This window comes from Nomascus leucogenys, chromosome 7b, assembly GCF_006542625.1.
Source record: "Nomascus leucogenys isolate Asia chromosome 7b, Asia_NLE_v1, whole genome shotgun sequence".
NCBI classification, from domain to species: Eukaryota; Metazoa; Chordata; class Mammalia; order Primates; family Hylobatidae; genus Nomascus; species Nomascus leucogenys.
This window is the reverse complement of record NC_044387.1, coordinates 57,712,527-57,739,784: the sequence shown is the minus strand read 5'-3', so window position 1 is coordinate 57,739,784 and position 27,258 is coordinate 57,712,527. Positions and strand designations below refer to the sequence as shown.

General features: G+C 50.6%; 1 protein-coding gene and 1 non-coding gene across 4 annotated transcripts; both read right to left on the bottom strand.

Annotated features, from left to right (window-relative positions):
* SEC14L2 (SEC14 like lipid binding 2) lies at positions 1-27,258 on the bottom strand. 3 transcript variants are annotated; one of them, XM_030816098.1, is made up of 12 exons: positions 27,033-27,258; positions 24,493-24,568; positions 18,186-18,229; positions 17,422-17,481; positions 16,973-17,161; positions 15,292-15,387; positions 15,088-15,148; positions 13,897-13,980; positions 8,711-8,817; positions 8,489-8,628; positions 8,173-8,342; positions 1-2,325 (listed from the first exon to the last, which is right to left on the bottom strand). In XM_030816098.1, exons 1-12 carry the CDS (start codon positions 27,084-27,086, stop codon positions 2,195-2,197), a joined length of 1,212 nt encoding a protein of 403 aa, XP_030671958.1. In that variant the 5' UTR covers positions 27,087-27,258; the 3' UTR covers positions 1-2,194. The 3 variants fall into 3 exon arrangements, with proteins under 3 accessions (XP_030671958.1, XP_030671960.1, XP_030671959.1); XM_030816100.1 differs by lacking the exons at positions 24,493-24,568; positions 27,033-27,258 and adding an exon at positions 22,356-22,390; XM_030816099.1 differs by lacking the exon at positions 24,493-24,568 and having other exon boundaries at positions 3-2,325; positions 27,033-27,255.
* LOC115836131 lies at positions 3,436-3,540 on the bottom strand. Its single transcript, XR_004031129.1, has one exon. It is a non-coding gene; the product is annotated as a U6 spliceosomal RNA (small nuclear RNA).

Here is a 27,258-nt window from a genome sequence, read left to right as displayed (position 1 = left end):
TCTTAAGCGCTTTGCACGGCTTATTTCCTTTAATCTTTGCAACAACCCAAAGTATAATAGTAAGCACAGGGTTTTTGCGTGATACCCGGTAGGCCTCATTAAGAATTAGCTCTTATTTTCATCAAAGGTAGGGAAAATGAGTAACACTGGCTCCCTATTGAGGCCCCGGCTGGCTCCCTACTGAGGCCCCCGCTTTCAGCCCTAGGCGCTTCTGTCTTGTAGGGCTGTATAGGACAGTCCCGTCAGCAGTTACCTCAAGCGGAGCTGGGCTTGTAGGTTGGGGAGGGTGGTTCGTGGGAGAAAAGTTGGTGGGGAACGCAGCGGTCTCCTGCCCCTGAAACACCGGCAATGCTGGCGTGGAATTATTAGACAGTCCCTAAAACCACGTGATCGCTGCTCCTCCACCTCCCTCTCACTCTGGGCCCAATGCTAGCTCCGCAGGCGCTCGCCCAGACTCACACTTGGTTCGCACAGGCTGCGCTGCACGTACTGATCAGCTGGCGGGGCAGGGCCTCCGCCCTCACTGTGAAGGCGATCAGGAGCATCCTTAGTGCCCTGATCAAAGATGGCGGAAGACAACCCACCAGCTGGGCCAATCAGAAGGCAAGCTGGACGTGGCCCCTTGGGAAAGCTCACGCTAGCGAGCCGAAGAGGCTTTCTGCGCATGCGCCCTACCTATTGGCGTGAAAAGGCTGTTGGGTCTCTGAGGCCGTCTAAGTTTGGGCCTCTTGAGTGAGAGGCAGCGCGGAGCCAAGCGGTGGGCATTGAATTTCACTCCCTGCGCACTGAACGTTGCTTTATTTATTGGTTAATTTTCCTAACAGCGTTGTAAACGCAGGCCGGGATGTCCTGAGCGTTCTGGCAGAGGCCCGTGCAGCCTCGGCCCCTTCCGGTCCGCTCTAGCCCGGCCTTTGCCCCGAGCTCCCTCAGCTTCGCAAGATGAGCGTCCCAGGCGGGGCCGGGGCCTGGCTCTAAGGGAAAGGCGTGCCCGCCAGGTCTGGGGCCGCCTTCCCATGTTCTGTGCAGCCCAGCACCTGTGGTTCGTTGGCGGGGCTCGTGGGATTGGGGTAAGGGCTGTGGTTTCGAGGCCGTCTGTGGCCGTCCCCAGCCCCTGGTCTGCGAGACGCCGGCCCCGCCTTTGGGCGGCCTCCTGCCTAGGGGGCCTCCAGGCCTGGCCACGCCGACCGGCACCTGAACTCCCTGCACGCGTTGCATGCCTCCCACAGAAATGGAACTGCTTGGTAAGAGCTTGCTCAGGCCAGTCAGGAAGCGGGTTGGCGGGCACCGCGGAACACTCAGACTGGCAAACACCCTCTCCCAGTGCTGCTCTCTTGATCCCACTTAGCATTTTTGTCTCGGGGTTGCTCACATGGAGGACTGCTTGGTGAGAGGCTGGTAGCACTGAAAGGACACTGGACGATCTGCTTTTAGCATTCACTCCCACCCCCAACCTCCCTGGCCCTCCCTGCAGCTGTGATCCCTGGGGGTCATTTCCCTTGCGCTTTGTTTGCATGGAGAACAGCAGGTGGGTACCCGAAGTCCCAGGAGGCTCTGAGTCAGTGACAATCATTAGTAATCAAAGAGGCAGGCTGTATGGCCCAGGAGTTGCCAAAGTCTCAAAGTGAGGGAGAGACCAGCCTGTCTACCCGAGTGGGAAGACGTGTGCTGACTCAGGCCACCTCCTGAGACCTTGGAAAAGCCAAAAGCTACCCCAGCCTCAGTGCTAAAAAGTTTGGAAGTTTCTGATCCCCAGCGTAACTCTAGCAACCAGCTACCCTGCTACTCTTCATTGCGATCTAAACTTACATGTTCATTTAGGAGCAAGTTTCTCCCCGGCAGCTGACTTCCCTGAAGTGTTAAGTCCCAATCTTTCACTCTTTTCTAATTTTTTTCCCTGCTACCCGCCCCCCCGCCCCCAGCTTCGCTGTCCCTGGACAGGTGAAGTTGGCACACTTTACAGGACAGACAGATCCTATCACGATGGCCAGCCAGCTCCTGGGGACTCCTTAGGTATTTGAGAGACAAGGAGACCCACTCCAGTCACTCTTCCTCTGCCTAACTGAAATGAAAGCTCCTGAGGTCTGTCCTCCAGCCCAGTTTCTTTGGGCTTCAGGGTTGTGCGAAAATGACTGCTACAAGGGTAGAAATTGACAGGGAGACACTGAGGGGGCCAGGCCTGCTGTAGGAGAAGGTGTTATTTCGGGGTGCCTGCCCCCAGCTGTTTCATCTTCTCTTCTGAGGCTTTGTCTGGAAGCAGGACCTCCACAGTGAAATTGACCTTCTTGGCATGAATGAAGCTGTAGGTGTTGTCAAACCGCAGGACATCTGAGGGGAGGCAGAAACCAGACAGACATTCAGGCAGTTCTGGCAAAGGGCTTGGGGACAGTGATTTTTTTTGATGTTTAGGGACTGAGCAAGGCAGTGTGGCAGGTCATGGGGATGAAGGTAGCCTAGGTAATGATCCTTGACCTTCTGAAACTTAATCTAGCGGGGTTGACAAGACATTCATGGAGAGAAAAAAATAGGCAGAACATGCCAAGTGCCAGATGAGTGACAGAGACCATCTCATCTGTACCAGCTTGGAAGAAGAGGGCCTGGTAGACTGAAATCATGTGAAACTCTTTTTAGAGGACTTAGAGCTTGAACTGGACTTTGAAAGGAGGGAGGAGAATTAGCAGCAGCAGTAGCAGTTGTAATAATAACAATACTAGCTGTGTGTCGCAGCACTGGGTTGGTAATCTATATGTTATCTCACTCTTTACCCCAACTCTATGAGTTCAGCAGTAGTCCTGTTTTATATCTGATAAAAAGGAGGTGGTGTGACTCTGGTGCCACACAGTGAGGAAATGACAGAGCTGGAGTTTCCCTCTGGTCCACATTGCTGCGTTTGTTCTGCCTGACTTGGACCCTGGAAAACCTGGCCCTGTTCAATTTCTGACAAAAGGTAAAATGTGCAAACTTTCTGAACCAGGAATTTATCCTGCAAAAGGGTAAATGGACAGAGATGCTCGTTGCATCCCTATTTGTAATAATAAGAGATTGGGAAAACTCAAATGTTCATCAAAGGAGAATTGCTTCAACAATTTTATATTGTAATCCATATGATAGAATACTGATATATTTTTTAAAAAAGAGGTTAGCTCCACAGAAGTGACAGGAAACTGTCCACAATGTGTCCTGAGGCCAAAACAAGTTGCAGAACAGTATGTAGACAGTTTGTAACATTTTTGTAAACACATAGGTAAAAATACTTTTGGCTTTACTGCTTTGTCTGTTTAGACTCCCAGATTCTCTGATGATACCACTCTGGTGCTTGTCCTAATGGGAAGGTTTCCTCAAATCCTGTGATGAGTTTGACAGTTTCAAAATTCCTTCAAACATACAGTGAATGACAGACAATTCCTGTGAATATATGTGTGTGTGTGTGTGTATGTCCTGTTTTCTGTTTATTTAAGACAACCTGATTGTCATCCTCGCGCAGGGGCCATGCTAATTTCTGTATTGTTTCAATTTTAGTGTATGTGCTGACAAAGCGAGCACTGTATGCCCTGTTTATTATGGAAACATGTAATGCTTCTAGATGGAAGATATTTGATAGGATAATAGACATTAGCAGTGGTTTCCTCTGGAAAGAGAAAATGGGCATGCACTTGGCAGAGAAAGCTTCCACACTTTGGCAGAGGAACAGGCTGCTTTTAATCTAACCCTGTTTCTTTGAGAAGTTGTTCCATTTCAGCCAAACACCCCTTCAGGAGAACTGAATGTGAAAACAAAAACACTAGCTCTGCCCCATCCTTCCCCTGGTCTTCTGTCACTGTTCCAAGCAAGAAAAAAAATATCCTGTATTTAATCCTAAGACTTAACCTTTTCCTGACCCTGGACAAAATGCATAGTTTAGACAAAGGGTAGACACACCACCCACTCTTTCCTCATGGTGTAAGGTGTTAGTCATCTATTTTTCCCCTGTACTAGAGGTCTTTCAGAGCCAATAGTCCCTCTGGCAAGAGTGAAGCTTCATCTCTGCCCTGGATGATAGAGCCTTAGCAACCAGAATCAACCATGCTGGAGGAGAGGTCCTTTGCATTCGCTGGACCAAGTATTAGGTCGATAATGACCCTGCCTAGCAAGATACTTGGCCTCAGAAACAAGAAAGGGGTTGATCAGAGAGCCACAGGCCAGAGGGAAGTGGAGTCACTGCAGCTCCAGAGTCTCCATGGTTCATTTTGACACTAATCATAGACTCACAGAGCCCCCAGACACCCTCCAGGATAAGGCTCCTTAACTTTAGTTGGGTAACTGACCCCCTTGAGAATCTGATGAAAGTGCACAATTTGGCCGGGTGCGGTGACTCACGCCTGTAATCCCAGCACTTTGGGAGGCTGAGGCGGGCGGATAACCTGAGGCCGGGAGTTCAAGACCAGCCTAACAAACATGGAGAAACCCCATCTCTACTAAAAATACAAAATTAGCCAGGCGTGGTGGCCCATGCCTGTAATCCCAGCTACTTGGGAGGCTGAGGCAGGAGAATCACTTGAACCTGGGAGGTGAAGGTTGCAGTGAGCCAAGATCGAGCCATTACATTCCAGCCTGGGCAACAAGAGCGAAACTCTGTCTCAAAAAAAAAAGAAAAGAAAGAAAAAGAAAGCATACAATTTTAGATTTCCTGGAGCCCACTGTAGAACCTCTGGGGCCATGGTTCCCAATGGGAAAGGTACAACCTTACCCTCTCATTCATGTATTGAAAAAATACATATTCTAAATTAGTTCCCTTTTATATCTCTTTTCTATTACCATAGGAGAGTATATTGATTTTTAAATTATGTGTGTAGGTAGGATGGGTTATATTATCGGGATATAATATGCAGAATTTATGTATTTTGAATTTCACTTCAGAATAGTAAAGGGGACATTTTAGACACTATTTGCTGTAAAGAGGAAGTGTTTGGTCTTTATGATTTAGAACCACTGCTCTGGGGGACCCCAGATTAAGATCTGCTTTGGTTTACTCCTCTCTTTTTATTGTTGCTGTTGTTTTGAGACAGAGTCTCTCTCTGTCACCCAGGCCGGAGTGCAGTGGTGCAATCTTGGCTCACTGCAACCTCCGCCTCCCAGGTTCAAGCAATTCTCATGCCAAATAGCTGGGATTACCAGCATGTGCCACCACACTCAGCTTATTTTTGTATTTTTTAGTAGAGACGGGGTTTTGCCATGTTGGCCAGGCTGGTCTCGAACTCCTGGCCTCAAGTGATCCACCCGCCTTGACCTCCCAAAATTCTGGCATTAGAGGCATGAGCCACCACGCCCAGCCATCACTTCTGTCATTTTAAGGAGAAGGAAAACCAAACCTAACAGAGACACTTGCTGAAAACACTGGGAGAGTCATTGGCAAAGCTGGACTCAGAAACCGGGCCTCCTGGTGCCTGGCTGGGCTCTTTTCACCACAGCACTGCTGACCTTTTCTACAGTGTTTCCAGTCTTCTGACCACATTGTGCACTTCTAGTGGACAAAGTCCAGATCTTTCTTTGGGAATCTTTTCATTCCTAGTTGAGTATTCTATACTCAGTAGGCCCTTGGTAAATATTAGGTGAGAAAACAAAAGCGAAATCAATTCAAACTTTGGTTCTCCTCCTCGGTAATTTAGTGCACTGGGATAAGGACCAGAGAAGCCTGGGGAAGGTTAATGTGCTCTTGCCATTGGAGGCTGGCGCAGTTTTAATTTCTCCACTGGATGACTGTTCTGCCTTCCAGGGGTCTCGTGGTTCTCCAAGGGCATTGCCCTCCCACAGATGAGCTTGCAAGCTAATACTGGGTCCTCTGTGGGCTCACATCTAACCTTAGCTGTGGCGCCGGGTAACAGCTGATTCCAACTTCATTGTCTTTGTACCTGGGAAGGGGGAACGGATCCTGTGGCCTGCCTCTGCTCCTCATGGGAATGGGCAAGGAGCAGATCCCAGACAAGACCCTGCAGGCAGGTAAAGGTTCTGGTTGGGAATGTATCCAGAAGGAGCTAAAATGAATTTGGGGGTTAGCAAGCCCAAGCCTGATTATGTTAAAAGGTTCATGTTCCCTTCTTGGGCAGTGTCCTTCAGATACTAACGAGAAGATAGAGGGGTAATGGGCAGATGCTGGAAAATGGTTTGGGGCTCTCCTACTGGCTCTGTGACCGTGAGTCAATTACTTCCCTGGTCTGGGATTCCACACTCTCTGTCACATCCAGGACAGTCAATGGCCAAGAGGTTCTGGATCAGGACTCTAGGATTCTCTGGTGTCTTCTGTCTTGATGTCTACACAAGCTACTTTGTGGGAGAACATCCCTTCTCTATGCCTCAGCTTCCCCATCCATTAAAAAAATAATTCAAGGCTGGGCATGGTGGCTCATGCTGGTAATCTCAGCACTTTGGGAGGCCAAGGCAGGAGGGTCGCTTGAGCCCAGGAGTTCGAGACCAGCCTGGGCAACACAGCGATACCTCGTCTCTACTAAAAACAAAGAAACAGACAAAAAAATTCAAGCTATATGTATTAAGTGCTTTCTCCTCTGTGGGTGACACTGTCTGGGCTGGTGCTAAGCCTTGTTCTTGCTGAAGCACACAGTATACGCCTTCTCCCCCAGGACCCAGCTGCTCACTAAGAAGAATATTCCGCCTCCCCCAGGAGCTATATGGTACCACAGAGCATCTGTGAGGAGGGGGCGGTGGAGACGAAGGGTGCCTGGGATGTGAGGAAGGAGGCAAAATCTCAGGTTGGGTGACGGTGTGGACAAGCAGAGAGGCCAAGACATCTGTGAGGCTAGTTCAGATCTCCCAGTAGTGCTGGTACTGTCGTAGAAATGGGGCACAGGGCTTCTCCCATCTCCCGGCATTGTCTCCAGGATGGCCCTTCTCCCACAGGCCTCATCCTAACAATAATAGTGGTGATTATAGTGCATTGAGTGCTTGCTCTATGCCAGGCATTATGCTAAGTGCCTCACAGAACTTATCACATCAAATCATGAGGTATCCCTGTGAGACACCCCCAGGGTAGCAGTCCGGAAACCAAAGCTTAGGTTTTGTCACTTGCCGAAGGCCATGGAGCTAGCCTTTAGTCAAGTCCAGCTCAGCTCTGATGATAAAGCCTTTGCTCTCATTGATTTTCCATTGGCTCTGACAAAAAGAAACTGGAGATTTGATTGTGGGTGTTGGGGATGTAGGTATGGTTTTTCTGCTTATAAATGTAATATTAATACGTAGTCATCATAAAATATATTTGCAGAAATACTGGAAAAATGCAAGCCCTCCATAAACATCCTATCACCCCAGAGATAACCACTGTTAGAGTTAGCATAAATTTCCCCAGAATTCTTTTCTGTGTACACACTTCCTTAACCAAAGTGAGTACATACCATACATGCTGTGTTTCATGCTTATTTGTTTAACATGTCCCAGACACTTTACATGTCAGTTTATTCTCTTTAACATTGTATGGATGGACTGTAATTTACTTAACAGACCTTATCATGGTCATATGGTTTACTGCCAGTTTCCCAGGCTACCGGGAATATCCTTGTTCCTATATCTTTGTGTATTTGTGTATTTCTGCAGGATAAATTTTCACAAGTAGAATTGCTGAGTCAAGGGGAATTTTAATGGTATTACAAAGTTAAGAGAGATTAAGCACCTTTTCCAGTGTCTGTTTCCCATTCTTATATTCTTGTGTAAACTGCCTGCTCATAGTCTGTGTCCGTTCTTTGGTCAGCCGGGAGATGAGTGAAACTCAGGGGTGAAGGCTGGACTTTTGAGCACTCCACTTACCTTGTGATCCCATGCCCACCCAGACAGTTCTGTCTCTGTGACCTCTGGGAAGGAGCATCCCCAAGAAATATCTGTCCAGTCACAGACCCAGTTAGACCTGGACCAGAAAGCAGATGTGTTGAACCCCTGTGATTGCCTAGGACTGTGACTCACCCATACCTAGGACTATGAGATCAAAGTCCCAGCCTGCTGTTAACCAGCTGGGTCACCATAAACAAGTCTCCAAGTCTAGATTTCTTCATCTATACGAGGAGAGGATTGAACTGATGGCATTCCACTTCTAGTTCTAACACTCAGAGCCAAAAATCCATGGAGGAAGAGGAACCTCACAGGCAGAAAGCTGGACATGGGGCTTCAAGGCATTGCCAAGGCAGAGATACTTACAGATGCCAGGATCACTGCAGGTGAGGGTCCCATCTTCAGGGACCAGGTGGGAGTTGTACCTCTGGTTGGGCAGCACCTCTGTCATCTCCCCTGCCCGCTGCCTCTCCCCCATCTTGGTCTTCAGGAAAATCCCAAAACCAACATCCGCTCCATCTGACATAAACTGCCACCTGCAGGGGACATCACCAGTTTAGACATAATTCTGTCTGTGTGTGCCCTCTCGGGGATCCTGGCACCAGGGCTTCTCCTATTCCAGCCCACCTATCAGGACCTATAGATGAAAGCTCGGATCTCCTGGAAGGGCCCAGGCCCCTACCTGAGGACACAGCCAGGGAAGAGGATCTCATACTCCACTTGGTGGGAGGAGCCACGGGAAATCTGCACGCTGTGTTCATACTGCTGTTTCACCTGGTCTTGCACATAATACTTCTTGGGGATATCACCCCCATAGTTGATCTAGAAGCATGGCATGGAGTGAACTGGAATGTGCCTTTGAGCCAGGCATCCCTGTTCACTTCCAGCCTCTGGCGGCTCATACCTTGGATTTGCACTTGGGGTTTCCATCAGGGTCAGTCATGGTGCCCCCATACTCCACAGGCACCTGGTCAGGGCTGATATGTTTCAGTAAAACCTCCTTCCAATTTGCTGGCAGGACAGGGAAGGAAGGATAGAGATGTATCTCAACGCTAGGTAAGATTTCGCCATAACCCTAGTGGTCTACACTAAAGAGGCAGAAAAAACCCATCCATCGCACCCCACAACACCCCACCTCAAATTCCTGCATTAGGAGCACAAAGTGCATGCATAGTACTGCAGGGGGTTCAGTAGGAGCCAGAGGATGGCTCTGCCCCAGGCTAGAAATCGAGACCCTGGTTCCTGTCCTCGTGTCTGAACAGCCAAGTGACCTTATTTTTGCCCTGCCTGGTTACGGTGGAAGTGAAATGAACTAAGTACTTGAGAAGGCTTTTTTGTTTGAGACAGAGTCTCACCCTGTTGCTTAGGCTGGAGTACAGTGGCGCAATCTTGGATCACTGCAACCTCTGCAACCTCCGCCTCCCGGGTTTAAGTGATTCTTCCGCCTCAGCCTCCTGAGTAGCTGGGACTACAGGCGCCCGCCACCACACCCGGCTAATTTTTTGTATTTTTAGTAGAGACAGAGTTTCACCATGTTGGCCAGGCTGGTCTCGAACTCCTGACCTCAGATGATCCACCCACCTCGGCCTCCCAAAGTGCTGGGTTTACAGGCATGAGCCACTGCGCCCGGCCGAGAGGGCTTTTTAAACCATAAAGTGCCTTACACATGTGAGAGTATGTTATTACCCCAGGGAGGTGATACACTGAAGTACAGCAGGAGGGGGGACAAAGAAAGGGAAGAAGGACATTCCATGCAGAGGAAACAGCACGTGTGGCGAGCAGGAAGGCCTGAATGCACATACTCTGTCCTGATTAGACTGAACACTGTGAGGGTAGAATTATGTGTCTTTCCCCCACCTTCCCCTACAGCTAAGTCGTGACTTAATAAGTAAATGCATCTCTGTAGAGTCACCCCTTAAATGGATTCTTGGCTTTACCCCAGCCACCATTTCACTTCTGCTCCTATTGTTTTCAGCTGTTGAGCCACCAGTAATTTGGCTCTTTTTTTTTTTTTTCTTTTTATACCCAAGCTCCTTCCTGTCTAGGAGAGTTTGGCTCTAGCACAGCCAGTGCTAAGAACCACTTCTTCACCAATCCAAATTCATAAATATCAGCCAGGTACAATATTTTGATACTAAAACCTGCCCATGCCTACTATATAGAGCATATATAGGCAGCAGCTCCAGGCCCTGGGGTACAAGCCAGTGTCATGCTGGCTGGAGACCCATAGAAACTGTCCAGAGTCTGCCAGCCCTCAGATTTTTAGGGACCAAAGACCATGCAACTGCTGGGAACACAGTGTCTGTGGTCTTGGGGTGATTTAATCTGCACTGCTAAGCTCCAGTGACCAGCCCGAGTGAATTTCCCCCCTCTGTTGAAGATTCTGTATCTTCCCAGCCTGAGGTAGGTTTGGTTGAAAGAGTTTTAGGTGTGGGTAGGGGAACAGACTGAACCTCCTACACAGCTCTGCTGCCAGGAAACCAAACCGTCTCATGCCCATGGTGGGTGGTAGCAGCAGAAAAAACAAAAATCATAAAAACCTCTTGCTCAGCTTTTATAGTTCTTCCCCCAGTCCAGCTGGAGAGTTGGGATAAGGCCAGGAGGATTCTTCTCGTCTTACAGAGAGAATAACCGAGGCAACATAAAGCAGAGAGCTGGCTGGGTGCAGTGGCTCATGCCTGTAATCCCAGTGATTTGGGAGGCCGAGGCAGGAGGATTGCTTGATCCCAGGAGTTCAAGATCAACCCAGGCAACATAGTGAGCTCCCGTCTCTACCAAAAATAAAAATTTAAGTGGGTATGCTGGCTGTAGTCCCAGCTGCTCAGGAGACAGGTGGGATGATCATTTGAGCCCAGAAGGTTGAGGCTGCAGTAAGCTGTGATCACGCCACTGTACTCCAGCCTGAGCAACAGAGCAAGACTCCCTCAAAGAAGAAAAAAGAATGCTTTTATGGGGACCTAAATTTAAAAAAGAAAAAAAAAAACAGCTTGAGCTTGTTGCTGCCAGAGCTAAGTCTGGAACCCAGAAGTCCTACACTTCCCTGACGAGTTCACTTCACTCCCCAGGTCTCACTAGCACACATTTGGAAAATCTCCACTTCTGATGTGTCACCAAAAGATGAACATTGTGAAGCCTTCAGAATCCCTCTTACCTACCCCCCAAGTTCAGTGCCATAGGTGGCATTCACCCTTTCATGAGCCTGTCCCAATATACCTTTTTGTTTTGTTTTTGAAACGGTGTCTCACTATGTTTCCCAGGCTGGTCTCAAACTCTTGTGCTCAAGTGGTCCTCCTGCCTCAGCCTCCTGAGTAGCTGGGATTACAGGTGTGAGCCACCACACCTGGATGCCCAATCTACCTTTCTAGCCTTTTCTCCCTCCACTCCACTTCAGCAAAACTGAACTCTGCCTGTCCCTGGCTGGTTTGATGCCTGTGTGTCCTCTTTGCTGGGTTTTGGGTCACACTTTCCCTTGTGCCCCGATGTTGCCCCTACTTCCCTGCATATCCATTCCCTGTTGACTTGCTTCTCTGCCAACCTCAATCACTTCTTCTCAGTCTCCCTGGTGGGTTCGCTTTCTCTGCCTGCTGTTGACCTCGGATGTTCTCCAGGGTTCCGCCTCTGTTCCTCCATAGGCAGTCTTACGTACTGACAAGGTTTTAGCTGCTGCTGTTATTTGATAACTCCCAAATCTCCAGACCAGAGTTTTCTCCTAAGCTTCAAACTCAGGTATTCCCAACATTTTTATATCTCACAGACTCCTCAAGCTCAACTTCAAGCTTTTTTGTTTTCCCCAGTTGAACTAATGCATCACCATCTCTCAGTCACCTCTGCCAGACACCAGGAGCTCATTCTAGATTTCTTTCTCCCTTACTTCCTACATCTAATCGATTGAGTTCCGCTGTTTTACTTCCTATAGAAGTTTTTTTTTTTTTTTTGAGACAGGGTTTTGCTCTGTTGCCCAGGCTGGAGTGCAGTGGCACCAATCACGACTCACCGCAGCCTCAAACTCCTGGGCTAAGCGATCCTCCCACCTCACCCTCCCAAGTAGCTGGGACTACAGGCACACACCACCACACCTGGCTAATTTTTGTATTTTTTGTAGAGATGGAGTTTCACCATGTTGCCCAGGCTGATCTGGAATTCCTGGGCTCAAGCGATCCACCCACCTGGGCCTCCCAAACACTCACAAAGTGTTTGGGATTATGGGCCTGAGCCACTGCGCCTGGCCCTAAATAATTCTTAAATCCATCCTCTCCTCTCTATCCCTATTGCCACTTCCCCGATTCAGGCTTGCAACACCTCTTGCATGGACTGTGACAACAGTGTGCCGAGATTGCACCACTGCACTCCAGCCTAGGCAACAGAGACTCTGTCTCAAAAAAAAAAAAAAAAGGGGGGGGTCCCTTGAAGGTCTTTTGGCCTCTCTGGGAAGGCAGACACAAACAAATCTATAGCCTCCCTAGTAGCTGGTATGTGCCACTATGCACAGCTAATTTTTTACTTTTTTTTGTAGAGACAGAGGATCGTGCAAACTGGTAGCCTTCGCAATCTTGCTAGTACTGTGTCTCGGTTTAAAATCTGTAGTACTCTCCTGCTGAAAACTCCTCTGATTCCCAGTGGCCTGTAGAGTCCTATCCCAGCTGCTCAACCTAGTGCCCTGGATTCTCTGGGGCCTGACTCCTGGTTCCCTCTCCAGCCTCATACCTTGTCACACCCTGCCTCACATTCTATAACAGCTGCCTCTGCCATGCTATGTAAGGTCTTTGTTCAATGCTCTTCTTTCTGCCAAGCAGCGTCCTGCCTTGCTCTATCTGGCAGACTCTTACTCATTCCATAGCACGCAGCTTAGGTAGGCATCACCCCCTTCCTAGCTCAGGTGGAGTGACTGCTCCCGCTGAGTGCTCCCATGCACTTTGTGGTTTCCCCTTCCGTACATTTGCCATAGCATGCTGATAGATTTGTTTGTGTCTGCCTTCCCAGAGAGGCCAAAAGACCTTCAAGGGACCTTTTTTTTTTTTTTTTTTTTTGAGACGGAGTCTCTGTTGCCTAGGCTGGAGTGCAGTGGCACAATCTCGGCTCACTGCAACCCTCCACCTCCTGGGTTCAAGCAGTTCTCCTGCCTCAGCCTCCCAAGTAGCTGGGATTACAGGTGCCCACCACGACGCCTGGCTAAGTTTTCTATTTTTAGCAGAGATGGGGTTTCACCACGCTGGCCAGGCTGGTCTCGAACTCCTGAGCTCAAGCGATCCGCCTGCCTCGGCTTCCCAAAGTGCTGGGATTACAGGTATGAGCCACCGCACCCGGCCAGGGCTCTGTCTTATTCATCTTTGTAGTCTTGGCACTAGCTCGGGCCTGGCACACACTATGTGCTTATCAAATGAAGCTGCTCCTAGTTTTCCCCAACTGAAAGCAACCTTGCTCCTGCAACTTCTGTGGCACCCTCTCTATGACTATTCTACTGTCTTTTCTAGTTTATATCATAGCTTTCTCTCTCTAGGTCTTTTTTTAAAAAACAAGGTCTTGCTCTATTGCCCAGGCTGGAGTGCAGTGGCACGATCATAGCTAACTGCAGCCTTGAACTCCTGGGCTCAAGGGATCTTCCTGCCTAAGCCTCCAAATAGCTAAGACTACAAGTGTACGCCACTATGCCCAGCTATTTTGTATTTTTTAGTAAAGACAGGGTCTCGCTTTGTTGCCCAGGTTGGTCTTGAGCTCCTGGCCTCAAGTGATCCTTTCACCTCAGCCTCCCAGTGTTGGGATTACAGGCATGAGCCACTGCATCCAGCCTCTCTTTCTAGGTCTTCTGTCTCCTGTTATACTGTAAGTTCCTTGAGGGCAAAGACTGGAGTTTCATTCATCTTTGAATCTACAATAATGGACCCAGTGCTTACTTCTAGAGTGTCTGAGAGAAAGAGTTCTTAGGAAAACAGACGAAGGCACTAGCTCCGCCCCAGCTTGCTCCTGGGTCCCACTGCTCCCAAACTAGCAGAGGGAGCTTTCACCCTGGTGGCTACGGCCACACCCCTAAAGCTGGACCCGATTTAGGCTACAGACCATCCTTTGGGGTTGAGAATAGTCTGGACCACTTACCTCCCAGGACCATGATCTTCTTACGAGTGTCCTCACTCAGGAAGGGTTTGATGAGGTTATAGGCCACAGGAAACAGTTTGGGGGCTGGAACAGAGACCAGATAATGTGAGGCTGGGAGCAGTGCCCAGTCTGTCCCTAACAGCGTCCTCTGCAGCACCTCCTACCCTCCCACCAGCCCATGCTGGGCCACATGTTCCCTAGGGCTGTGGAGCCCACATAGGCAGCCCAGGGTGTGCAGCTCAGCATGGGCATCTTTGAGGTCCAGCCTTCCCATCTTTATAGTGGATATAATCAAATGGTCTCTTCCTATCTCATCAGGCTGGGTGGCTCAAAGGCGGTCATAAATACTGAAAGCTCTGTGAGTTGTAAAGTAGTCTGCGTATGGGAAGGGCAGTCTTCTTTTTATTTTATTTTTTTGAGACAGTCTTGCTCTGTCACCCAGGCTGGAGTGCAGTGGCACAATCATAGCTCACTGCAGCCTTTAATTCCTGGGCTCAAGCAATGCTCTTGCCTCAGCCTCGGTGAGCTCTCAGCTCACTGCATCCTCCACCTCCCGGGTTCAAGTGATTTTTGTGCTTCAGCCACCTGAGTAGCTGGGAATACAGGTGTGGGCCACCACGCCCAGCTAATTTCCATATTTTTAGCAGAGATGGGGTTTTGCTATATTGGCCAGGCTGGTCTTGAACTCCTGGCCTCAAGTGATCTGCCCACCTCAGCCTCCCAAAGTGCTGGGATTACAGGAGTGAGCCACTGCACCCAGCCCTATTTTTATTTTTTTGAGACGGAGACTTGCTCTGTCGCCCAGGCTGGAGTGCAGTGGCACAATCATAGCTCACTTCAGCCTTAAACTCCTGGGCTCAAGCAATGCTCTTGCCTCAGCCTTTTGAGAAACTGGAACTACAGGCATGCACCACCATACCCAGCTCATTTCCTTAACTTTTTTATAGAGATGAGGTCTTGCTGTGTTACCCAGGCTGGTCTCAAACTCCTGGGCTCAAGAGAGCCTCCTGCCTTGGCCTCCCAAAGTGCTGGGTTTACAGGCGTGAGCCAGCACACTAGCAGGGGCAGCAGTCTTCTGAACATGTCCTCAGACCCCCTCTTTTGGCTCACTGTTTGACCCTCCGTCTGCCCCAGTCATGTTTTTGACCCCTGTTTTCCATCTGGCTTTATCACAAGAAATTCCCAACTTACCTTTAACAACAAAAAGACGCTTCAGTGTTTCGGGATAATTTTCCTCAAACATGCAGAGGAACTGTGGAAACAAAATCACTCTTGATTCCAGCAGGCTCAGAATCTGCCCCCATCGCCTCACCCATCCCATAGGACAGCCTAGCAGAGGGGCCCACTCCTCCTCCCGTTCCCTCTGTCCCCTTCTTCCCCACCCCTGCCCCTCACCTCTCCATAGGCCTCCACAGCAGGCTTCCAGAGATGCTTGAGGCCAAGCCCCTCGCAGTCATAAATTATGGTGATGGTCTCCACCTTCTTCCCTAACTGCAGGGAACAGAGAGCAGGAAGTCTTGTCAGGCTGTCCTACTTCAGAAGCCCACTCCAGTCCAGGGCAAATGATTGCACTGTGCACCCACAGAGCAACCAGAGCTAGTTAGGGCCGGACCTAGAGTTTTCCAAATTGAGATAATCACCCCAGGCCAGAATTGTGGTCTAGGCGAGTCACTCTTCCTGCCCAGGTCTCTATGAATCCAGTACATGACTGGGTGGATCTAGATGACATCTGAGATGGCTTTGGTTCTGCAGTTTGGCCCGATGGCCTCCCCCTTCCTGAGTCACTGTGTGGTCTGTGCACGGTACCCGTAGAGCCACTTACGCCCGAGGACAGATGTTCTGTGCACCCTGAACCCTCGGGTGCATCCACGTCTAATCCTTCCTGCATCCCCAGATCCGCAGGGTCTCTGCGCACAGTAGGCTCTCTGTGAACATTTGCAGATGAGTGTGGAAATGTTCCTAGACTTTATGACACCATTTCACTGGATCTTTACAACTGCTGAGAGGAAGGCAGGAGGGAAGTGGCAGCTCCTGCTTATTCTTCAGTCTTTTTCTCAGTAAGGGAATCAGCTCTCTTTATCTTTTTTGATGCAGGGTCTAGCCCTGTTGCCCAGGCTGGAGTGCAGTGGTGTGATCACGGCTCACTGCAGCCTCGACTTCCCAAGTTCAAGTGATCCTCCCACCTCAGCCTCCCTAGTAGCTGGTATGTGCCACTGTGCACAGCTAATTTTTTACTTTTTTTTGTAGAGATAGGTTCTTGCCATGTTGCGCAGGCTGGTCTTGAACTCCTGGGTTCAATCTGCCCACCTCAGCCTCCCAAAGTGCTGGGATTACAGGCATGAGCCACCACACCCGGCCATCCTTATCTTTTTTAAATACAGAATTAGAGAAGCAAGAATCTGAGATCCTCTGTACCAGTGGTACCCAAATACTTGCTCAAGGATGGGTGGGTCCACAATAAGATTTCACTGGGTCCCCAGATAAATCAGAAAAATAACAATAATGTAGTGAGTTTTTTATGAAGCTAAATTTATTCAATTTAAAGGACTCCTTTTTTTTTTTTCTTTTTTTGAGATGGAGTCTCTGTTGCCCAGGCTGGAGTGCAGTGGCACGATCTTGGCTCACTGCAGCTTCCTAAAGGACTGCTTTATAATCTGAGATTATTGCCATTCTTATAGTTTTGGGTGTTAATGATAGCAACAATAGATGGTCATTGTTTTAAAGTCCTTACATGGCAAAATAGACATTTGGGAATATTCTAAAACTTGGAAATGTCACTGGTCTAGGAAATCCCAAAGCCTGGGCCTCGGCCAGGTCCAGTGGCTCACACCTGTAATCCCAGCACTTTGGGAGTCCGAGGTGGGTGGATCACTTGAGGTCAGGAGTTCAAGACCAGCCTGGCCAACATGATGAAACCCCGTCTCTACTAAAAAAAGTTTTAAAAATTAAAAAAAAAAAAAAAAAAAGTCTGGGCCTTCGCCCTGAAGCTGTGCTTATATTCCTGTGTGACATCCCTGCTTCTGCTGGAATGCCTCTGCTGTGGTCAACTTGTTTCTAGCCACGGTGGTCCACTCACCTTTGTGGTCTGGCGGGCACACTCCTGCAGAAGCAGCTCACACTCCCGCATCTTGGTCCTGAGCAGGTCCTGTTTGGAGGCTGAGAACAGCAGACCCTTGGCATCCAGAGGTCCAATTATGTCGTACCAGACTGGGCAGCCATCCAGGTCATAGCCACACATACCCCCTGACAGATACTGTTGGATCACCTGGGCAAAGACACAGAGGAGCCGCCTGGTCAGCAGGCATCCATACCTTGCCTGGACCACAGGGCCTTACTCCAGGTTCATCAGTATCTTTCTCTACATCCCTCCCCTGGGTAGCAACAGATGCCCATTCTGGAGACCATCAGGGCTCAGTGGGCATTGTCAGACCTTTCCTCTAAGGATCCAAATCCAGTGGATCCAGGACCCAGGTTGTGGGTCTGAAAGGCCTAGCATAGGGATGAGGTGGGATAATTTGTGCTCACCTCTGGAGGCTGCCAGCTAATGATGTTGTCAATGTCCTTTTGCTTTCGGAACTCCACATGCTACAAAGATACAATGGGGAAATTTTTAAAAGGAGGGATGGACAGCCGGGCATGGTGGTTCACACCTGTAATCCCAGCACTTCGGGAGGCCAAGGCGGGTGGATCACTTGAGGCCAGGAGTTCAAGACCAGCCTGGCCAACATGGCAAAATCCCGTCCCTACTAAAAATGGAAAAATTAGCCAGCTGTGGTGGTGCGTGCCTGTAATCCCAGCTACTCAGGTGGCTGAGGCATGAAATCACTTGAACCCGGGAGGCGGAGGTTGCAGTAAGCCGAGATCGCGCCACTGCTGCACTCCAGCCTGGGTGACAGAGCGAGACTCTGTCTCCAAAAAGAAAAAAAAAGAAAACAAAAAGCAGGGATAGTGGGGGAGGCTTAATAGGCATGTAGCAATAAGTGACAGCGTGAATGGACCACCAGATCATAAGTGGTCACCCGAAGGCATTAGGCAGGAATGGAAAAGAAGGCCCTGCCTGTTTTAGAGGTCTTAGCAGAACAGATTATCATTCTTGGCTGGCCCAGAGCTATGAAAGCCTGTGTTGCCAGGGAAGGGAATGCAGTTTGTCCCAGAGGGATAAGGCAACAGTGGTCGGCTAATACTCAAAGCCAAAAGCTGTGATTGGGATGGGACGTGCGGCAAAAGAAGTCCACGCAAGGAGTGATTCTGATGGGGAGGAACTGAGGCAACAGCCAAATGTGTCTCACCTTCCGGAGCATGGCCTCCGACTTCTGCAGGTCGAAGCTTCTCGCTGTAACAGGGAAATAGTTCTGGTCACGGTTAGGTTAGCAGGACTGGGTGTCCAAGGATGGGGAGATTCCCATATTCCCACGATAGGGCCAGTTCCTCTCAGTCATCTCTCCAGCTAACCCTCAGACCATCCCATAAGCAGAAGCTAACATGAGAGCCTTTACTGAGAACTTCTGGGGCACCACAGGCCCCAGGTTTGTGAGGAGAGCAGGTCAAAGTTCAGGGCAGCTGGGGGCAGCCATTGTAACTTCAGGGTCAAAAGAGTTTTACTCCAGTGGTTATAATCAAGTTAAAGGTCTTCCCTCCTCTCAGTGAAAATGAACCCTGGATCCTCTTATCATTTGGCCTTCCCCCTTGCACAAAGTTTATCTCCTCCACAGACACATCCAATCCTGAGACCTTGACACCACAGTTCAAAGATGAACATACCAGCCTGGGCAATACAGTGAGACCTCGTCTCTCCAAAAAAAAAAAAAAAAAAAAAAAAAACCAAACTAATTAGCTACAGGTGGTGGCATGTGCCTCTAGTCCCAGCTACTTGGGAGGCTGAGGTGGGAGGATTGCTGGAGCCTGGGAGGTGGAGGTTGCAGTGAGCTGAGATCTCGCTACTATTCTCCAGCCTGGGTGACACAGCGAGATCCCGTCCCAAGAAAAACAAAAAACAAAGATGAATATAGCTGCCCCTATAATCTGTGGCAGAGCTGGCAGAACATCCCAGTGGGATAGAGGGGTTGATGAGCCTCCACCCAACCTTGTCATGTCCTCAAAGGGCCCACACATTCCCTAAAGCCACACAAAGGGCCTGCCTCCCAGGGCTCCTGACAAGTTTCTGAATTCAGTTTCACCTGGGTCACCTCTTTACGCATGATGCACCCAAAGTTGTCCTGCTCAAGCTTGAACACAAAGACCTCACTGACCCCCAAGACCACTTGTTCCAGGTAATCATAGCTGCAATTTGCACTCAGCTGATTGATACTGAGTTGAGATTCATTTCAGAGACACTCAGAGAGTAGGATTGCCTCCTTAGCCTCATGCAACACTTCCAAGACTGGAAAATTCTGTGCTGTCACCCTGCATCTCCCCTATCATCGTGCTGCCCATCCTTAGAGCCTTTACGAAGCCCCACAGCTTGGTCTGAAGTCCATGCAAATAACTTCCCTTTGAGTGTTTTCCAATTTTCCAGGGCCCCCTCAGAGTGTGCTCTAAGAGCCACGCAGAGTCCCAAGTGTTGTCTAAGAAATTTCTTTTTCTTTTCTTTTTTCTTCTTTTTTTTTTTTTTTTTTTTTTTGAGACAGAGTTTCGCTCTTGTCATCCAGGCTCACTGCAACCTCTGCCTCCCGGGTTCAAGCGATTCTTCTGCCTCAGCCTCCTGATTAGCTGGGATTACAGGCACATGCCACCACATCCGGCTAATTTTTGTATTTTTAGTAGAGATGGGGTTTCACCACGTTGCCCAGGCTGGTCTCGAACTCCTGACCTCAGGTGATCCACCTGCCTGGGCCTCCCAAAGTGCTGGGATTACAGGCATGAGCCATTGCGCCCAGCCTAAGAACTTTCTTGGCAACAGGCACACCCTTAACTCAGGTGGAGCTTGTAGGCACTGAAACCCCCCAAATCCTTTTCACCTGTGCCACTGCTAAGCCTCCATTGCATACGTGGAGAGGAGAGACCTTAGATCCTTCCCTATCAAATTTCTTCTTGTTACAGTCAACTTCAGTCCATCCTTTAAAGAGTTTTGAGATCCAGGTTCTGATCAATTTTGCCATCTGACCTATGAACTGTCCCTCCCAGTTGTATGCCTCTGTGGATTTGGCATCTAGATTTGCTGACAGCCGTGGAACCTGGGCCAGACAGGCTGCCCTCTGGACTGTCACCGGTCCCTTAACCATCGCTCTCTGGGAGTGCCAAGCACATTCCCTGACTCTGCCGTTAGGAAAATCAGTCCCTTCTCCTGGGCCCATAGGCTCCCTCAAGAGATTTGACCAATGCCACACCCATCACAGGTGCTGGACACATCCTGGCAGAACTGAATCTCACCCTTTTTTGTGTGCTGCCGTGGCAGCATGGGACAGCTTTTAGAGGAATATCTTCTGGGTTTGCATCCCAGCTCTTCATTTCTCTACTTGACCTGGATAAGATACTGTACATCTCTGACCAAATCATCTGATAAGCTAGAAACACTTGGAAGATGCAAGGCACTGTCCTCTCGTGATGGGGGAGCTGGGCCATGAAAATGAGAATCTTCCATAGGAAGGACACCACTATTGTGAGAAGAACCCTTATCTTCTTAGGGAACAGGAGTGGTGGCGAACTGTGAGTCCCTTATCTTAGGGAGGCTGTCTACTTAACCCTTATCTGCCAAGGCCCAACATCCAGCATCTTCTGTGAGGGCTCTCCCAGAGTTGCCACCTGCTCCTGGCAGTACCACACCTGAGGCTTCCCTGTGCCTGCTTGAGGCCTCTCCAAGCTCCTGCTGCCCTGGTCAGGGGCAACTCAAAGCATGGCTTGGGGCACTGCAAGAACCCAGCTCAGGAGCAGCTGTCTGGGTGGTGGTGGTTCATTCATTCCCTAGACCTGTAAAATGCAGAGACTCAGACCCGCTCTGCCTCCCTCCCAGGGCCTCCACCACTTCCTTGTTTTATCCTGCTGTCTGATCCTTCTTGCTGGGGTGCCCAGAGCTCAGCCTCAGTCAGGGGGAAGCAGAGGAGACTTGCAGACCTGCTCTCCATGCCTGGAAGCCAGCAGAAAACTGAAGCCCTCAGTGGAGAAAGGGAGGGAGAGGAGCCCCAAGCACACACCTAGGTTAGGGACAGACATTCTGCCGGTGTGTGGCTTTTATGAAAGGTCTTTGTCAGATTGAAGGAGAGAAAGAGAAAAGGCTTTTTTTTGTTTGTTTTGTTTTATTTTCTTTGAGACAGAATCTTGCTCTGTCGCCCAGGTTGGAATGCAGTGGTGCAATTATAGCTCACTATGGTCTCAAACTACTGGATTAAGCGACTTCCCACCTCGGCCTACCGAGTAGCTGGGACTATAGGTGCACGCCACCACACCCAGCTAATTTTTTTTTTTTTTTTAAGTAGAGGCAGGGTCTTGCTATATTGCCCAGGCTGGTCTTGAATTCCTGAGCTTAGGTGATCCTCCCACCTTGGTCTCCCAAAGTGCTGGGATTACAGGCATGAGCCACCATGCCAGGCCTTGGTTTTTTGTTGTTGTTTTTTGGGTTCTGGTTTTTTCTAAGGACAAAAAAAAAAAACAACCCAATTGAGATTCATATTAGTTTCTGACCAGGCCTGAGCTCCTGCCCAGGAAATGTGAGGCACAAATGAAATGCCGAGGAGACACTTCCTCTGTTGTAAGAGGCTGAGCTTGGCTTTAAGGAGCAGGGGTGGCTTCCTGGAAAGGATACTGGCCTGGAGTCTGGAGTCCTAGATTTCTGCCCTGATTCTGCTTCGCATTAACTGTGTAACTTCAGGTAAGTCCCCTCCCCTCTCTGAGCCTGTTTTCTCATCTGGCAAATGAGAATGACCACATTTCTTTGAATGACCGCCACTGTGAGGGGGTAAGTTGTGCCTGAAGTCTGAGGCTCCCCAGGAATTGGGAGACCAGCTGCCAAGACCCCTGGCTGGCCCCTGCCTCAGTAAGAGAGCTGTGTTGCTGTTCAGTGGCTCTCAGAAACCATGCTTCTCCCCCAAACAGCAGCTCCCTAGTCTGCTGGATCGTTTTGCAACTGGCCCTTTAAGAAGGCTACTCTCTTCCCACTCTCTCCACCCACCTGCTTCTAGCTGCAGCCCTTCAGCAAATGCTGGGCCAAAATTTCCTCCAGCCTGAACTGATTCCACTGTCACCCCCACGCTGCCCCTCCACCCTCTCTGGGCGGTGGACTGGGGTAGGGGGATGGGATGGAAGCTTTTTTGGGGAAAGGGGCAAGTGACACTTCCAGAGGCTCCTGGATGCATCTGCCCTCAGATGCTTATAAGCAGCCTCTCAGGAGCCTGCCAGCTCTATGAAATTTCTGGAAAGAAAAGGAAAATACATCTCTTCACCTGCCCCAAGACTCCTAGGGTATGCATGTGCATGTCTTTATGTGTCCATAAAGAAATAATAGGGCCAGTCACAATGGTGTGTACCTGTAGTCCAAGATACTCGGGAGGCTGAGGTGGGAGGATCACTTGAGCCCAGGAGTTTGAGGCCAGCAAGACCCTGTTTCAAAAATAAAAATAGGCCAAGGCGGGCGGATCATGAGGTCAGGAATTCGAGACCAGGCTGGCCAACATGGTGAAACCCTGTCTCTACTAAAGATACAAAAAAAAAAAAAAATTAGCCAGGCATGGTGGCACATGCCTGTAATCCCAGCTACTTGGGAGGCTGAGGTAGGAGAATCCCTCGAAACTGGGAGGTGGAGGTTGCAGTGAGCTGAGATCTCACCATTGCAGTCCAGCCTGGGTGACAGAGTGAGACTCCGTCTCAAAAAAAATAAAAATAATAAAAAATAAAAATATAAAATAAAAATAACGGCCGGGTGTGGTGGCTCACGCCTGTAATCCTAGCACTTTGGGAGGCTGAGGTGGGCAGATCACCTGAGGTCAGGAGTTTGAGACCAGCCTGGCCAACATGGTGAAACCCTTAGCCGGCGTGGTGGTGGGAGCCTATAATCCCAGCTACTCAGGAGGCTGAGGCAGGAGAATTGCTTGAACCTGGGAGGCGGAGGTGGCAGTGAGCCGAGATTGCACCATTGCACTCCAGCCTGGGCAACAGAGCAAGACTCCATCTCTAAATCAATCAATCAATCAATCAATCACTTGAGACCAGAAGTTCAAGGCAGCAGTGACCTATGATCATGCCCATTGCCTGGGCAGCAGAGTGAGACCCTGTCTCAAAAAACAAATTTTAAATAATAGGGCATAATTTGTGCTTTAATATTTTAGGATATGATTCTACACCACACTTTGGGAGGCCAAGGCAGTCAGATAACTTGAGGCTGGGAGTTTGAGACCAGCCTGGCCAATGTGAAACCTAGGTCTCAAAAAAAAAAAAAAAAAAAAAGGTTACTTTTTTTTGAGACAGAGTCTCACTCTGTCACCTAGGCTGGACTGCAGTGGCATGATCTCGGCTCACTGCAAGCTCCACCTCCCGGGTTCATGCCATTCTCCTGCCTCAGCCTCCCAAGTAGCTGGGACTACAGGTGCCGGCCACCACGCCTGGCTAATTTTTGTATTTTTAGTAGAGACAGGGTTTCACTGTGTTAGCCAGAATGGTCTCGATCTCCTGACCTCGTTATCCACCCGCCTCAGCCTCCCAAAGTGCTGGGATTACAGGCGTGAGCCACTGTGCCTGGCCCACCTCCACTAATTTTTTTGTATTTTTAGTAGAGACGGGGTTTCACCATATTGGCCAGGCTGGTCTCAAACTCCGGACCTTGTGATCTGCCCACCTCGGCCTCCCAAAGTGCTGGAATTACAGGCATGAGCCACTGTGCCCAGCCTACTTTTATTTTTTTGGGGGGCGGAGTCTTGCTCTGTCACCCAGGCTGGAGTGCAGTGGCGAAATCTTAGCTCACTGCAACCTCCACCTCCCAGGTTCAAGCGACCCTCCCACCTCAGCCTCCTGAGTAGCTGGGATTACAGGTGCCCGCCACCACACCCGGTGTATTTTTTGGTAGAGGTGGAGTTTCACCATGTCAGCCAGGCTGGGGAAGAGCTGGAACCAGGACCTGGGCTCTAGAGCCTGGTGGTGGTTTGAAGAGGCTCTTGTCACCCTAGGTCAGGCTGTGCCCCTCAGGTTCCCCATGCACTGTGTCCCTCCCTCAAGTTGCCTAAACTGTGGTCTGCAGGGACCTGCCATCACACTAGGGCATAGCAGGGGCCAGGACTCTGGTTCTACACTTGGCTCTGCCTCCGACCACCCACATAGCTGGGGCCTTTCTCACTTTTTCTTCAGCCCATTTCCCCAACTCCATTAGCAGAGCAGATTTCTCGAGTAGATGGAAAAGGCTGTGGGCCAAGGGTCAGCCCACCTGGACTCTCCCCTTTTCTCTGCCTGCAGTTTGTTCACTGTGTGGCTTGGAACAAGTCACTTCACCTCTCTGAGCCTCAGTGTCTTTATCCACTAGGAGAGTTGAGCTTATGTCATTGCCAAGGGCCCTTTGGCGCTAAAGGTTGGACACTCCAGATGCCCCGATTGCCAAGGGCAGGGTTTTCAGAGGGTGCCATTCTGTTGCCCAGAACAAGCCCCTGCTCCAGCCTCCCGCAGCCCCTCTTCCCTCACCTCGGAGCCAACGCAGGAGAAAATAGTCATCGGGATTCGGCAGGGCTGGCAGCACATCCTGGACATTCTCCCGAAACTGTAGGGAGAGGCATCGGGGTGAGTGGTAGGGCCCACCCTGACTGCTGCCCTCTGCCCAGGACTCTCCACTGAGATCTTTGCTGGACCCCTCTTTTTTTTTTTTTTTTTTTTTTTTTTTGAGATAGTGTCTCGAACTGTTGCCCAGGCTGGAGTGCAGTGGCGCGATCTCCGCTCACTGTAAGCTCTGCCTCCCGGGTTCACACCATTCTCCTGACTCAGCCTCTCGAGTAGCTGGGACTACAGGGGCCTGCCACCACGCCTGGCTAATTTTTTGTATTTTTAGTAGAGATGGGGTTTCACCGTGTTAGCCAGGGTGGTCTTGATCTCCTGACCTCGTGATCCGCCCATCTCGGCCTCCCAAAGTGCTGGGATTACAGGCGTGAGCCCCCACGCCCAGCCAACTGGACCTCTCTTTAACATGGTTCAACTCTGCAGACACTACCTGGGCACTCATGCTGCCTGGAGCACTGTCTTGTCGGGGTGCCAGGTAAGTAGGGCAGGAAGTGGGAAGGGAGTGAGACACTGCCCCTGCCCCATAACAAGGGCTCCCACACACCAGTCTGGGGGCAGGCAGATGTGTTCCCAGCTAATCGTAATAGTAGGCACTCTGGTACAGACTACAGTAAAAGCTGTCAGTTTACCAAGCATTCCCTGTCGCCCAGCGCTGATCTTGGCACCGTAGCTAATTTACTCCTCACTCACAACCCGTAGAAGTGTTGTCCCCATTCTACAGACGACGGAATTAAAGCTCAGAGAGGCTAAGTAACATGCCCAAGGTCAAACAGCTAGTCATTAGCAGAGCTGGGATGCGAACCCAGGTCTATCTGAGTCCAGAGCACACACTCTTTCCACCATGGTCTTCTGCCCCATGGAAGAGTGAGGAGTTTGCTGGGGAGCAGAGCGAAGAAAGAGGTGGTCTCACACGGCTTCCTATAAAACATGGCATTTGTGCTGGGCTTGAAGGACTTCAAAGGCAGCAGGGGGAGGGAGGTGGGCAACTCAGGTGGAGGGAATGGTTCCAGTAGGGGAAGCCAGGAAGCGGGAAAGTGCAGGTAGTGCCAAACAAAGGAGGTGGACAGTGACCTCAAGGGACAGCCACACCTATCTCCAACCTCTCACTCCCTGGTAGGTGAACAGGCCCCCATATGCCCTCCCTGAGCCTCCTGCTCCCAGCCATTCACCTTTCCCTGGCCACTGACCTAGAGGGCAGTCCCAGAGAAGACGAATGAGGACTGGCCACCTCTGCCCCTTGCCTAGGTCAGCCAGGGACTCAGACCATCCCACCCTGCAAAGCAGCTCCCAGTGCACCAGGGAAACTGCTCCTCCAAACTGCAGGCATGAAGCTACCCCTCTCTAAGGACCCTAACCAGCCCCTGGTCTCCAGTTTAATCACCACCTAATCCCTTCTCTGCCTGACCTCTCCTGCGAGTCAGCAGTAAAATCTGAAGCCTCTCTGTCCAGCCTTCCTGGGATGGGGGAGGCCCAGCCTGGGACAAAGCCTTCATGGAGCTGGTGCCTCCCCACTGCTGCCAGTGGCAGGATACATCTGCCCCCACCCCACCTTTCCCAGCCGTGGAAAACTCCCCAGCTGTGGAGCCTCCAAATCTTGGGGCCAGATCCAATCGGCTCTTGCCCAGAGAAGAGCTGACCTCCTCACTCCCCAGGGGTGACAGAGAAGAGATTTAGTTGGTGAAGAGGAAGGTCCAGCCCTCGAACTGTTGCCCCCTCCTTGTCACAGGTGCCAAAGCAAAGCCAGCCTCAACTTCTTGCCTTCTGAGGAGCATAAACCTTAAGTCCTGAGCCAGGCAGGGGTCTGGGATGCAAGATAGGGGACGGCTGGTCTCAGCTCAAACTAACACCAACCCAGTGCGTCATGGGGGGAGCCTGAAAGTCACACATGGAGGTGTTCCCTTCGACATCATCTGGTCCAACCTCCTCATTCCATGGCATCAAGGAGCAAAGAGAAGGGCAGGGTTTTGCCCAAGGTCGCACAGCGGCTTGGTGCCGGGGCAGGAGCTATCCAAGTCTCCCAAGGAGCTATCCAGAGCCCTTTCCATCGTGCCACTGCCCCTGCAAGAAGAAAGCCTCCCGGAAATGGGAGGAAACTTGGGCCCCTGCCCCTGCCCCTGCCCCAGGGTCTGGCTGCCAGTCCCGAGGATGAATGTTGCCTTTGTGCCCTCAGCGGCCTCCGGGGACTCACAAGCAACCACTTCTCCCCAGGTGGCACCGCCACGGCTGCTCGGAGCTTGGGCAGGGGGTGGCCAAACTTCCTGGGACCTTGAGGGTGGCAGAGGGAGGAAGGAGCCATCCGCGGGCGCGGGCCAGGCTGGGGCAGCCGTCTCTGCTCCCTCCGCCGCCCGCCACAGACCCTCGGCCCCCACCCAGCCCCATCCCTTCTCGCTGCCGCAGGAGGGCGAGGGCCACAGCCCGAGGCTGGAGCCCGGGCCAGGGCTAGGGCTCACCTTGGCCAATGCCTCCTTCTGCTTGGGGCTCAGATCGCCGACTCTGCCGCTCATCGTGGCTCAACCGCGGGGATGGGGTTTGCGGGCGGGAGGCGGCGGGTGCGGCAGCTGATGGAGCACAGACTCGTCCTCGCCGCCACCCGGAGTAAAGTCCCAGCCTTTTGCCCGGGCGCGTTGCTGGCAGCCAAGCCCCGCCTCTTAAAGGATCCCGAGAGGCGGAGTAGGG

Excerpts from the sequence above, each read along its gene's own strand:
- SEC14L2 (XM_030816098.1), bottom strand. The coding sequence starts at position 27,086 with ATGAGCGGCAGAGTCGGCGATCTGAGCCCCAAGCAGAAGGAGGCATTG. Across the intron at positions 18,230-24,492 it reads TCTCCTGCGTTGGCTCCGAG|CGAGAAGCTTCGACCTGCAG; the intron begins GTGAGGGAAGAG and ends TCCCTGTTACAG. Across the intron at positions 8,818-13,896 it reads GAAGATCATGGTCCTGGGAG|CAAATTGGAAGGAGGTTTTA; the intron begins GTAAGTGGTCCA and ends CTGTCCTGCCAG.